The sequence below is a fragment of the Neopsephotus bourkii genome, unplaced genomic scaffold (assembly GCF_033783945.1).
Source record: "Neopsephotus bourkii isolate Nb327-2 ecotype Australia unplaced genomic scaffold, CSIRO-AGI_Nbou_v1 NB_481, whole genome shotgun sequence".
NCBI classification, from domain to species: Eukaryota; Metazoa; Chordata; class Aves; order Psittaciformes; family Psittacidae; genus Neopsephotus; species Neopsephotus bourkii.
The window spans coordinates 45,367-58,940 of record NW_026900982.1 but is presented as its reverse complement, the minus strand read 5'-3'; the positions used below and the strand labels follow the sequence as shown (position 1 = coordinate 58,940).

The following is a 13,574-nucleotide window of genomic DNA, read 5'->3' as shown; positions in this document are numbered from 1 at the left end:
TTCTGTGAGATGAGCGGTGGCTGTGAGTGGAGATCACAAGGGGAGATGAGGGGTTGTGGCCATGACAGGAGATGAAGGGTAGGGGTGAGGCACAATGGCAATGGGGTGTAAGGGGCACTATGGCAGGAGGGGTGGCCATGCAGTGAGGGGGCTGCCCTGGGGGGAGATGAGGGGCAGCTGTGGCTGCTTGTGAGGCCAGCAGAAGGTGGCTGGCTAGTATCACCACCCTCTGAGGAGCAGGGCTGAGATGCCCCAACACCACCCGCTGGCTCCTTTCCTCAGAGCAGCCAGTGCACACTGGTCACAGGGGTCCTGCTCGTCGCCAGCCCTGTTCCTCTCCCTCAGCTGCACCTCTTGGCCCCCAGGCCTGCGCATGGGGCAGAGCTGCCCAGTGAGGCCTGTGCTGTGGCTGGAAGGGTGTGCAGTACCCTCCTGGCTGCTTTGAAACGCCTCCACTCGCATGTTGCAGCAACACCTCTCTGGAGCAAGCTGCCTCCTAAGGTGCATTAGGACAAGGGATTTTGTAGGCATCTGCCCTCATCTGCATAGGTAATACCTCACATTTCATTTTAACAGGTATTGAAGTAGCTTAGAAATCCAAGTCTGAGGAGCTTGGGAGGAAATTTCTAAGAGCATTGCTGGAAATAGATGATCTTGGCTCCTGTTTGGCTGCTTTGGAGAAGGTGCCTTATTTATCCTGGACAAAATAATGCTGGAGATACTAGAGACCTTACACAGACAAGACAGATTTCAGTTCTGAAACGAGTGGATGATAACCCCATCCTGTCCCAACAATTTACCTTGGACAACCGTAGTAAAAACCCAGCTGCGTCCTGAATATTAGTTGGTGGTAAAAATACACTTCTTTCTGAAGCTGGCAATAGGCCCAGCATTTGTCTCTGCTGGCTGACACGCACTAAAACAAATCGCCTTGCCTGTACCGAGGTTTTAAAGGTGAACAGGCTGGTTGTGAGCAGCCCTTCGACATAGGGAAGTGCTTTTTATCCCAGGAGGTACAAATTGGTATTTGGCGGGGGGGGGCTCCCAAGTAAAGCCCAAAAGTGTGTTAGCTGCTGCCTTTGTCCATTAATAATGTGATATAAATGAACAAGCAGCAAAAGTGAGAATTTTTGTTATGGGGAATGCAGAAGTCGAGGTTTTAGAGGGGCGGAGGAGCATTCAGCACCCAAAACAAACCTCAAAAGAAGCACTGACGGTATTAATTCTCCCTTACTGCTAAACAGACTTGGTGAGATCGGTGAAGCTGTCCCGACAGAAGAAAAACCTTCGAGGTTTGTCTGCGGTCACGCAGTGCCGGGGACTGGAGTCGGGGTCATGGTAATGTTCCTTCCTAATTAAGAGACATTAGCGGTAGGTCCCGTTAAATGCAAACCGCGAGGCCCCGGCCGCAGAGCTGCTGTAAACGGCGGAACCCGGCAGGCAGTGGGGCCTCCACCTACCCGCCGAGAGCCGGCCCGGAGAGAAGCCGGGAGGGGACAGGGGATGCACCCACCGTCGGTCGCCCGCCCTCCCCCTGCAGCGGGCGGGTAGCGCCGGCATCCCCCGGGCCGGGCTGGGGCTGGGTGGCGGGGGCGTGCATTTAAAGGGAGCCGCGGAGCCAATGCGCAGGAAGGGGCTGAGCATGTGGGGAGGTTGTTTACAACAGCCCGGCCCCGGGAGCTTTAACCCGGCCGGCGGCGAGGCGCGGAGCGGGGCTCGGCTACCCGGACGCTGTGAGTAGCGGGCTGGCGGTGCTGGGTATCCTCTTCACGGCCGGACACCCTCCTTCCCTCCCCATCCTTGTACCCCGGCCGGTATTGCCGGGGGAAAAAAAAAAGGCGAAAAAAGGCCAAATAATAATAATAAAACCCCGCGCGCGGGAGCGGCTGTTCCCGCCTGGCCGAGCCCGGCCGCGCCTCCCCCGGCCCCGGCTCCTCCCCGCCCCGCCCGGCGGGGCTCCAGGCCGGGGCCGCCGCATACGTGAGCCGGCTGCGGCGGGGACACGGATTTCAAAACAAGCTGCGGCGGGGGAGGAGGGCGGGAGCCGCGCCGGAGGTAAGCGCCGAGCCGCGCCGGGCCCACTCCCCCAGCTCCCCTTCTGGCTGTGGCAGCCGGCTCTGCCACCCCCTCTCCGCGTCGGGTCTCTGCTGGCCGCCGGTGCGACCACCCCGCCGAGCCTTGTCCCGTGCATGCCTCCCACTGTCCGGGGGCCGGCCCGGTGCGTGCTCACCCTTCCCGGTGTTTGCACCCCTCCCCCTTCACCGGCCCGGTGTATGCCCCGCCCCCCGGCTTGCCCGGTGTGCCCCCCCCCCCCCAGCTCTTCCCCGTGTGTGCCCCCCGCCCGCCGCAGCCCGCCCCGCGCACACGTGCCCTGCCCGGTGCCGCCCTCCGCGGCAGGCCCGGGCACACGCCTCCTCCTCCCCTGCCTCTGGCCTTGCCATCTTCCCCACGTGCCCTGCCAGCCCGCACGGCCGCGGGCCCTGTCCACGCAGGCACGCACACATGCCATACATGCCCTGTCTTCTCCTGCGCGCTCGTCTCGGTCCCCATGCGATGGTTTCAAGTCACAGAGTGCCGGCACAGCTCCCAGAAAGCTGCAAACTCCCGCCCTTTCCTTCCTGGCTGCCCTCGCTGCCGGCACACACCGTCCCGCCAGTGCCTGGGGAAGTCGCTCTGCCTGCACCGGCGTTCCTGCTTGCACCATAAAAACCATTTTTAGGCAGGAGGGCGTTCTCCGAAAGCGTTTTCCTCTGGAATCCCCCGACGTGGGTTAGGGTCGGGCAGCCCTTCCTGGTGCTGCCGGCGGGGATACGGTGCAGCCCGCGGTGACACGTCCGCGGGCGTAACCCAAGCCGTGAGCACTGAGGCGGGTTTAGGAGGAAACTGGGAAAGCGCCTGTTTTGTATTAGTGTCTGTGAGGGTTAGGTCTCGGGTGGGTTTGGCTCTGTCTCGGGGTCAGTAGATCTTCTTACTTATTATTTTTAATAAAGGCCCAAGCTTTAGAGACTGCTCCATGTGGATATCTTGTCACAAGTGCCAACAGGCGTGGGGCTGGAGTGTGGTTTGTAAAGGGCTTTGGGACGTTTTGGGATGAGAAGTGGCTTTTTGGAAACCACAGGCTGCAAGAGAATCAATCAATAGAATCATAGAATAGTTAGGGTTGGAAAGGACCTTAAGATCATCAAGTTCCAACCCCCCTGCCATGGGCAGGGACACCTCGCTCTAAACCTGGGGTTTATTATTTGTTATTGCAGCTTTTGGGATCTCTTACAGGGTGGACTTTGTGGTACAGGTTGATGATTGGCAGAAGTTAGGCTGTATTTGAGGGAACCTAGTAGCACTTATTCCTAAAAGAAAAATGGGGTGTGCTGTAACTGCACATTCTTTGGAGAGGGGGATCTGTGCTGGTGGTCCTGGTTTGTGCAGCACCGTGGGTGCACGAGTTGCATTTCTCCCAGCAAACTCTGGGCAAACAGCTAGTGGGGTTGAACGCCAGGGCACCCTCCCCACTTTGTCATGGCCCACTGACCTTCCTGCTTGCTAAATGAAACATTCCTCATTTGCCAAACGAGGCACCCGCTTCCCCAAAACCTCCACCGAGGCTTTTTCGGTGCTGGTGGCAGCAACACCAGTAGGCACAAGGGCTGACGTTTTCCCCCGGCAAGAGCTGGAAAAATGCCGTCCAAAATATACTCCCGGCATTGAAGCAAGAAATAATCTGGGATCTGTGCCGGCTCTGACCCCTGTGGCGCGTGATTGCTAACAGCTGGGAGGGCTTGCGGCGGCCACAGCAGCGTGGCCTCCCGTCTCCGCCTGCACCACTGATGCCCTCCCAGTTCTTGCTCTTCTTGCTTTGTGTTTTGGGGCATGGGTAGGGAGGGAGAAGGATTTTTTGCATTAGTGTGTCACTCTCACCCATGGGCTGCGTGTCAAAATGGGGTCCGGCATTCAAAGGTCTGCTGGAAGCAGATGTGGCTCTTGGATGGCTTTTGGGAGGGTTTTCTTCCCCCCTCGTTGCAAGCGCGCCTCTCTCCTCCTTCCCACTCTCCCCCTTGGACTGGGGGAGGAAGGAAAGGGAAGGCAAAATAAAACCACGAAGGAAATGAGAAGCAGCTTCCCACCTTTGGCGTTGCCCTCCCCATATCTGGCCATTGGCCAAGTGCTGCATTCAAACTGGCGCGCACTGACCACTGGGGAGGCAGCAGAAATTCAGTGCTGTCTTCCATGCAGCGGTGGCATCGACACTGACACACTGAGCCCTCAGAGGGGCAGTTCCCAGTGCCTAGGATATCTGAGAGCAAGGGTTTAAGGTGATGTGGGAGAAAATGTGTGCTGGTGGTTAATGACCATGGGGGGGGGCTTTACCGCAGCTTCACTCTGGGATTTGAGACAAACTGTCAGGTCACCTTGTCAGCCCTTTTGGTCTCCTTTTGGATTGGAAAGTCTTGTATGGGCATGTAGATCTGAGAGCAGAGCTGTTCGGCCAGGTCACCCATGTTCATCACAAGACATGTACCATGGGAAAAAAAAATGACCTTATCAGACAGAGTGCTCCCAGGAGCATCCCCCAGTGATGCCCATGTGCTGCAAAATCTGGCGTATTCTCGGGCAGGGCAAGATGAGAGGGAAGCCCAGGGATCAGCCCTGCTTGTCTGGCTGCTGCAGCCTCAGATCCTGTTCTGGTGGGAATATGGCAGCAGTGAAGTCCCTCTGCGTGGTGGGCTGGCAGCCATGGCACGAGGTGCTCTCCACGGCACACCTCCATCCTTTTCATACCCTATCCCTCTTTCCCTGTTCTGTTCTTTTGGCTCCTAAATAGCTGTTAATTTTCAACTTGGGGACAGTGGGATTTTGGGGGAGGACAAAGAGAGCTGAGTTAAATAACATACAGTTATTCATACCACTGCTTGTAAAATCCTGGGTGTCCTTTGAAGTGGGACATGGTTTGGAGTAAGTAACCCTTCCTGGGATGGCTGGAGACGAAGAGGAGCAGTGAGTTCTCCATCCCTTGTCAGGAAACTTTTCTCATCTGAATTAGCATGCAAGACAGTGCTGCATAAACCAGAAAACCCCACTGTGGAAACACAAAATAATGTGGCATCTGCCATTAAAATGCTGTTGCTTCCTGACAGTGACCCTGTGCAAGGAGGAGAGGGTCTGGGCACAAGTGCCTGGCAGCTAAGGGTTAATCCTCCCTCTTGCACAAGTAGCAGCTCCTCAGACTTGGACTCCCAGTGTCCTAGGTTACTCTCCAAACAGACACCCAACAGACACCCTCAGCCCCTGGCCGGTTAGGTGATGCTCATTCACAAGCCCAGGGAGGGTGACAGAAGTGGTGGGTTTGTTGTACAAAAGCATGTGGCTTTTATGGTTCACCTCAAGATGCAGGGCTGCACCAAGCCTCTTACCTCTTCTCCCTCCTCCCAGTCCCCAGGCACCATCCCCTTTGGCCTTGCTGCTCTGTGCATCCTCACTGCTCTGTGCATCCTCACTTCCTGTGCTTCTTGGTGTCTCAATGGAGGAGGCATTGGGAGGAAGATGGGACAGAGGACAGTGTGTGCTGCTGGGGCCATTGGATTTGTCAGGGCGGGATGAAACATCTGTCCCCAGGTCTGGGTGTCCCTCGCTTTTAGGGAAACCTGTAAACCCTTTTTTCTTCTAAAACAGTAAAATCTACAGACACAAAGAAATAAGGCAGATTCTGTATAGGGTTGCTGCAGAGATACACTAAGAGGAGGAAAATCTATGTCGGGGGAAAAATGGGCGGAAAAATAGTTTACAGACTTAACAGAGAAACAGTTTAGGATGAAAGTGCTCCAAATTGTTCCTTTTCTAACAAAGCAGGGCAGGAGGATGCTCCTGTTCTGTTGCTAGATTGACCCTGGGAGGGCTGGGCATGAGCTGCAAGTGTGGAGAAACCTTTTGCAAAAGCACAAGAGCTCCAGAAAAGGGGGAAGTGGGGATGCCAGCTGTGAAAGAGCACTGCCTTTTGCTGTCAGAGGGCTTTTGTCCCCTGATGGGGTAGGGGAGATGCAGGACTGCACTGGGCACAGGCCCAAGTCTAGAGGTCAGGGTTGAAGAGCACCGACAGTGGGTTTTAGTGTGATGGAAGGGAATAGCTGCAGTGGCCTCTGGAGCGTGTGCCAGTGTTGGCTCAAGAGGCTGTCTTGACTCTGTCCATGGGGTTTCCTCGGAGCTGGTTCATCCCTTTTTTCTTGTTCTCCAGAGGTATTTAGGAATGACCATAAAGACAAGAGCTGAGGGTGTGGGGTGGGATGTTCAGGCATGCTGCTGTCTCTGTGTCCCCAAGGGGTCATGGCACGTGGAAATTCTGGAGCAGCAGAGAGCTGCTTTCTCGACTCCTGGGATGGTGGTGGTAATGGTGGAAGATACTGGTTGAGTTTCATGGTCCTGCACTATAGGTAACATCCCTATGTCTTTCTCTTCAGCAGGGTGTCCGACATGGCGAGTGTGCTCTCCAGGCGTCTGGGGAAGCGCTCCCTGCTAGGCACCCGTGTCTCCACCCCTGGTGCCTTGGCCGATGGGGTGCTGGTGGCCACACAGATCCCTGGCTTGCAGACTGACCTTGGCCGGGCATCCACCTATGCGGTACCTCAAGAGGATGGATCCTGTACACTGTTAGCGGAGGAGAGCAGCCAGACGCCCAGGCTTCCCAGCCCCAGCTGCCAGCAGCTCTGTGCCGGACAGCAGGTATGTACAGAGGCTCTCGGTGTCCTTGCCTGGTGGGATGTGCTCTGGTGGGTGAGAGAATTCCTGGGGCTCTCCGGATGCAGAGTGCATTGGGGATCTGCCAATACTGAGTCATTAATAGGTGTTGGTGTTAGTGCCCATGCCCCTAGGCATGCCTGGTGGATTTCTGCTTGAGCTGGTATGGTCCAAACCCATCTCTTCCAGGAGATGTTTCCAATCCTAGGCAAAAGTGGGTCTCCAGAGAAGAGGGTGAGAAGACCTGATGCTTCCCTCCAGCATTCTCCAAATGACTGAGGCAAAGGGAGGTGGTTTCTATACATTCAGTGACTCCCAGGGGATTTATCTTCTATGAACATGTCCTGTCTCCCCATAACTCATGTTTACATCTGAAGGGAAGCGGCAAGGAGCCCCCTTCTGCCTCGGGGTTGAGGGCTGATGGTATGGGACATGTGGTGAAGAAGCTTAGGTAAGACTGAGGCGCAATGGCTTACCCAGAAAGAACATGTAGTCCTGCTAGATCCCAACACTGGTTGTGCCATGGGCTCCTGAGGGCCGTGCCTTGGCCAGGATGCTGCCTAGAACAGGAAGCAGCACTCATTTTTGAGCCCACCAGAGCAGTTCCTGCTAATTGCTGGCCAAGCAACAGTTTTCAAGGAGAGCTGTGAGCTGCTGACATAGAACCTGTTTCTCGGCTGCTACCTGCAAAACTGTAAAACATTTTCTGGACAGAGCTCATGAAGTGGATCGTAAATAAAGTCCCTGTTTGATTTCCTGGCTCTTCCTGCCCCATGCTCATTAACCACAGGACAGTGAGAGTTGTTCTCTCCTATGTGCTCCACTGTGGAGGATTTTGTTTGCTTGCTTTGCTGCTGTGAATGGCATAAAAATAGTAATGGGGTACCTGTGCCGGTGGTTGTAAAGCTGAAAGGGATGTGGGCTGCTTGTGCTGTGTGTGGTTCATGCAGAAGTCTTGCTCGTTTTCAGAAAGCAAGGTCAAGGTCTTCTGTGTCTTGATTCTTGCACTGATCACCGTAACCTTGGTCTCACTGCAGGCAGCTTTTTCCACCATGGTGCTTCTCCTGGAGGTCCCACCTGAGGTAGTTTCACATGCTCCTCCCCAGTCAGGGTATAGGGGTATGTGTCCATCCTATGTTGGCTGCTTGGTACAACACCCATGGCACTTCCATAAAGAGATATTCCTATAAATAGCCAGAGACACGTGTAGTGTCTTTCAACCAGCTACATTTCCACTAACAGAAATAGGTTCATGGGTGGTAGTGGTGGAAAACTGCCCAACAGGAAGAGTTTGGGACTCTGAAGAAGGGCATGAGGTGAACTTTGCACATGTCCTTCCCCTGCATGAGGAGTTGAGACTGGAGGAGACAAGGCATACATTCAGGATCACTTCTGCCAGGAAACCTCTGTTCCCCTGCTCCCCCTATGCCTGTTAATCTGCATACGTTGCTAGGGTGTGTAATAATTGTGGGACTCCTTGCAGTAGGATGGCGTGAGAACAAAGCCAGAGCAGACAAATTAATTGGAGGAAAGTCCACCCAGAGTCACAACAGTCAGAGGTGGTTGATACTGGCTCAGGAAATCCCTCAACTTGGGATGGCCAGTCAGGGAGACTGTGTCTGGGAAGAGCACCTCTCTTGGTGGTGGGGTTGCGATGAACCCTGGTCAGGCCTCTGGTTTCCTGTGAGAGCAGTCTGAAGTCCAAGTTCTTCATGACAGGCTCTGGCTTTATCCTGAAGCTCTCCATGGCCCCTTCTGCTGGAGAAGGAGGAAGAGGGGGAATTCTGCAGCAGGCAAAGGCTTGCTTGTGCTGTGGCAGGACATCCCCCAGCAGCAGCAGGGCACCAGGTGGCACCAACAGACCGCCTCTCATGTCATTTTCAGGTCCTCATCACCTACAGTGGGCAGGAGTGCGCTGGCCTTGTGGAGCAGCACAACCCACTGAGTGACAAGATGAAGGTGCTGCCAGAGCAGGGCTTGCAGGCGTGCTGGAGGGTACAGGACGTGCGGTCAGCCATGCTCCAGCCCCCTACCCTGCCTGCAGCTGGTGGTCCCACCCCTGCTGATGCACTGCAGAGATCTGTGTCCAGCAGCATCGATGTGCCCAAGAGGTTCGTGCCTTTGGCTGGTGGGATTTCACTCAGGTGGGAGAGGGGCTCTGGGCAGCTCCGGCAGTGCTCACGCTTGGTTTTATGCCAACAGAGCGAGTGGTGATGCTGAGGATATATCTGCCTTCCCAGCATGGGATTATCCAGAGCATGGTTAAATTTAGGATTAAGGGGATTTTAATTTTTTTTTTCCTCCAAATGGGAAGAAAACATCCTTCCCAGTGACTTCAAAATGAGTCAGTCTATGGAGGGAGGCGGTAGGAGTGAACTTGTGCTGCTGCTGCAGATTGGTGCCCTTTGGGTGCCCAGTGGGTCATACCTGGGCTGTTTCTCTGCATTTTCCTTGGCACATGTCACATCTCTCCCCTTTTGGCGCAGGAAAGCTGATGCTGCTGTGGAAATGGATGAGATGGTGGCAGCCATGGTGCTGACAAGCCTCTCCTGCAGCCCTGTGGTGCAGAGCCCTCCTGCTGGTGAGAGCAGCATCCCCCGTGAGTATGCTTTTAAAAATACACATATATATAAAAGAAAAAACATCTGAAAGAAAAGGATATGTGGAGAAACATGCTGAGCCATTTGGATCTCAGTGCTGGGCTTCTTGCTGGCTGCATTCATTCTTTATTCCTGTTGTTGAAGAGTTGCCAGCACTGTGATGATGCTGGGCTGGAGGTGGCTGGGGAGCAGCACAAGGGTCATGGCAGAGCCCACAGGTGTCAGCACCAGTTGGGGCCGAGTGAGCTGTGATTCCTCTGGCAGCATGGTGTGGGGTAACCCTGCTCTCCACAGCCGTCCCAGGGGACCTGGGAGCCCCACGCAGGAGTCCCATGCCGGGGAGCACCACTCAGGCACTCCTTTTTTTAGCCACAGTTTCATTCCCCAGGGGTCAAATGCAGCCGGCAGGATAAAAATAGCCTCTTGGAGCCGTGGGAAATGTGCGTGCCCTGGTGCTGGCTGCTTGCTGTGTGCTGGCTGTGCCCGCGGAATTGCACTGATGCCAAGGAGCATGGGGAGGGGAAGCAAGGGATAAACGACTAATAATTGGGAGCTGGCACTGAGCAAAAGTGCAAAGGCTTCACCTTGCCAGCTTTTAACAAAGTAAATCGTTTTAGGCGAACTGCTGTTGTGAGTGATCCAGGCTCAGGGCTGGTCTCTGCCCTGGGGGGCCGTTGATTGGCCTTGAGCTGATGGTGGCGCATGTGTCCCCTCCCTGCAGCCTCACGGGCAGTGTGTGATCCATGGAAGGAGAGCGGTGATGTCTCGGACAGCGGCAGCAGCACCACCAGCGGGCACTGGAGTGGGGGCAGCGACATCTCTACCCCTTCACCTCCCCACCCCGCTGGCAGCCCCAAGTACTCCAGTGAGGGCCTGAACTCTCCCCAGGTGGATGATGGCTTTGAGACCGACTCTGACCCCTTTCTCCTTGATGAACCCGCTCCACGCAAGAGAAAGGTACTGCTGCTGTGGCAGGGGGTGCCAGCACCAGTGGGGCGGCTCTAGCTGAGTTGGCATCCTGTATAGAGAGGATGCTGCTGCTGGGCAGAGAGTGACATAGGCTATCTCTCCACCAGAACTCGGTGAAGGTGATGTACAAGTGCCTCTGGCCAAGCTGCGGCAAGGTGCTGCGCTCCATCGTCGGCATCAAGCGGCACGTCAAGACCCAGCATCTCGGGTAAGGTGAAGATCTTCTTAATCCCCCTCTGACCACAGGTCCTGCAGCTGTGTAATTTGTAATTCTTGCAGCAAATATCCCCAGTGTCAGAGATAGTGGCCTTTGTGCACTGAGTTTGGCAGTTCTCATTCGTGTTACAAGAACCACTGTTGTATGTGTCCCCGCCTTTAGGTAGCCCAGAGCTCTCGGGAAGGTATGGGAGCCCCATTTGAGCTTTGGGACTGCCCAGCTTGGATGTGCATTTTTTTACTGGGAGAGTTCAGGTCACTTGTGAACCCTGGGCAGATGCAGACAGGCACCAGCACCACTGGGTTTTGCAAGGGATGCCAGCCAGAAAGCTGTGCCTCCTGTGGCCATTGTGTCTGGCATAGGCACCCATGTGCCAGCGTGGTCGGGACTGCCTCTTTGACATTTTGCTTTGCTTTGTCCCGATCTCTGAATTCCCCCAAAATACAAGGTGGCAAGGGTGGGGGGATCACTTTGCTGTGCTCCCCTACTGTGGGCCTGTGACACTTTGCATCGCAACCTCAGTTTTCTCATGCCTTTGTCCATATTCTCCAGTGTGGTTTTTTTTCTCTCTTGCCTTGCAAACATGAGCACTCTGGGAAAGGCCAGGATAGAAGGGCTGCAGTGCAATTGGGCAGCGCTGGACTGCCATCCAGTGCCGGCTGGATAAACATGCTGGGAAAATAATCAAAAGGACTTCAGGGCTGTTTCCTGCTGGGTCAGCTGCAGGGTTTCATCTGCAGCTGTGCTAAGTGAGCTCGATTAGAAATGAGCAGGGGATTTTCTGTGGTGCCTGGTCAATATGCCAGTATTTTTTAAGGCCCAGAAAAAGGTATTGATGTTCCTTGGAAGTGTGAGGTGCTGCTGCAGAGGCACTGGGTGTTGCTGATCACAGCTGATCTGTTATTCTGGAGTGTGAGGGTGGAGCTGCTCTGGCTGGGAAGGCAAGATCACTCTCCCTCCAGGAAGTCAGGCGCCACTCACCTGGATGGAAACCGGGCTGCCTTTTCACTGATGCTCCCCTTTCCTCCTGGCAGGGACAGTGCAGACTCTGACCAGCGGAAGCAAGAGGAGGATTTCTACTACACTGAAGTGCAGGTGAAGGAAGAGCCAGCACCAGAGGTGGCTGCCACCACCAGCCCCATATCCACATCTGCCCCCATCATCATCCAGCAAGCCCTGGCGAAGCCAGAGGCGCTGCTGGTGGAGCAGCCAGTGCTGGAGCCCGCCCTGGCCAGCAGTGCCCTAAGCCAGTCTGCCCCCAGCTCCTTCTGGCACATCCAGGCGGATCACGCCTACCAGGTGAGCTGGTGGCATCTCCTGGGGATGGGTCGTGTCCTGAAATCTTGGCAAAGGGCAGGTCATGATCCTGGTTTTGCTGCAAGTCCCCGCTGCAGCAGGGGTGTTTCATTGCCACTCCCACATTGCCACTTCCACGTTGAAGGGACTTTGGTGCCCGTGTAACAGCATCTGGAGCCTGCCTGCTCTTCAGCCCTTGAGCAGCCAGCTTCATTAACACCTGGTTGAGTGGTTTATGTGCTCCTGCCACAGCTCCCAGGCCAGGGTGAAGCTGCTGGCCTCTGCTCCCCTGCAGTTACCCCGTGCTGGTATGCAACACGCCCTTCTGCCGGCAGATAACCGGGGCTGGAATGCAGCCGTGCCGGATCCTGAACGTCTCTGCTGCACACTTGTTGCAGAGGGCACAAGCTTGGAGGCATAGAAAATCTGGGCATCTGGAGTGGTGGCCTTGTGAGAACCATGGGCCAGTGGTCCTCATTGCAGGGGCTTCTTGAGAGCAGAACGCTCTTCTGGAGCTGACAGTTAGTACAGGGACAAGGTATATAGATCCATAAGCTGCTGGCGTATCCATTCCTGTCCCAGGGAAAGGATGTGATGTCCCCTGTGTTAGCAGGATCTAGCACCGGAGGAGGGCTTGCGATGGGGATTTCCATCCCGCCCCAGGGCTTGCAGTTTGTGGGTGCTCTAGGCTGGTCTTTGCTGGGAGATGAATGCCTGTGGGCCACACACAGGAAGGGGGAGGCTTTGAGGCAAATGCTGATCCCTCTTTTCCCCCACAGGCATTGCCCTCGATCCAAATTCCAGTGTCCCCTCACATCTTCACCAGCATCAGCTGGGCCACCGCCACCTCAACCCTTCCATCCCTGTCACCGGTGAGTCCTGCATGTGTTTCCCCTTCATCCTTTTGGGGGGCAAGGTTGGGCTAGGAGATGAAGGGGGACCTTGTCTCTGCTTTATCGCTCCCCACTTAAAGCATCCAGATTCAGGGACTAGGGACACACCTCCCATTGTCCTGTTGCAGCACTCGGGCTGCACAGCAGGGGGACTACATCATTCTGCATGCCCTTTAACACCCGATTTCCCGCAGGTGCGGAGCCGGTCACTCAGCTTCAGTGAACCCCAGCCACCAACGCCGATGCTCAAGTCCCACCTGATTGTCGCCTCGCCGCCCAGGGTGTCTGTCGGCACCAGGTGAGGGTCCCTCTGGCCAGAGGGGAGCAGAGGTGGAGCCCATCAGGAAAGGGGTCCTCTCCTGCAGCTCTGCTGAGGTGTACTGCAGCGATGATGCTCAGCTGCTGTTCCAGAGCCTTACCCCTTCAGTACATGAAAGTATCTGCAACAAGTTGATAAATGTTATTTCTTGTTTCCCCCCTTTTGCAGGAAAGTCCGCGGTGAAGCCAAAAAGTGCCGTAAGGTTTATGGCATCGAGCACCGGGACCAGTGGTGCACAGCCTGCCGGTGGAAAAAAGCCTGCCAGCGCTTCCTGGACTGAGCGCAGCACCGCGGTGCCGTGTCCCTCCCCTGCTTCTACCCAGGAGCACTGAAGTCCCTCACTGCTGCAACCAGGGACCTTGGAGGTATCTCTTGCAACCCCAGAAGATGCCTCCAGAGCTGCCTGTAAATTCCTCCTCGTGTATATTGTACATCTGCTGGTTTGCTCTGTTTTTAAAAGAACGTTTTCCAACTTTTTTCTTTTTTTCTAAACCTGGAGAATATCTCCCTTTGTACAGTAAAAGCTGAGGCTGGGAGGGAAGGAAGCTGGTTCC

At 55.3% G+C, this 13,574-nt stretch overlaps 1 protein-coding gene across 3 annotated transcripts; it reads left to right on the top strand.

Annotated features, from left to right (window-relative positions):
• The first annotated feature begins 478 nt into the window (after nucleotides 1-478).
• ZNF395 (zinc finger protein 395) lies at nucleotides 479-13,492 on the top strand. 3 transcript variants are annotated; one of them, XM_061350132.1, is made up of 11 exons: nucleotides 479-501; nucleotides 1,245-1,338; nucleotides 6,453-6,711; nucleotides 8,611-8,837; nucleotides 9,213-9,325; nucleotides 10,048-10,283; nucleotides 10,403-10,503; nucleotides 11,547-11,811; nucleotides 12,588-12,680; nucleotides 12,896-12,999; nucleotides 13,189-13,492. In XM_061350132.1, exons 3-11 carry the CDS (start codon nucleotides 6,463-6,465, stop codon nucleotides 13,298-13,300), a joined length of 1,500 nt encoding a protein of 499 aa, XP_061206116.1. In that variant the 5' UTR covers nucleotides 479-501; nucleotides 1,245-1,338; nucleotides 6,453-6,462; the 3' UTR covers nucleotides 13,301-13,492. The 3 variants fall into 3 exon arrangements, with proteins under 3 accessions (XP_061206116.1, XP_061206119.1, XP_061206118.1); XM_061350135.1 differs by lacking the exon at nucleotides 479-501 and having other exon boundaries at nucleotides 1,273-1,292; XM_061350134.1 differs by lacking the exons at nucleotides 479-501; nucleotides 1,245-1,338 and adding an exon at nucleotides 1,902-2,055.
• The last annotated feature ends 82 nt before the right edge of the window (nucleotides 13,493-13,574 follow it).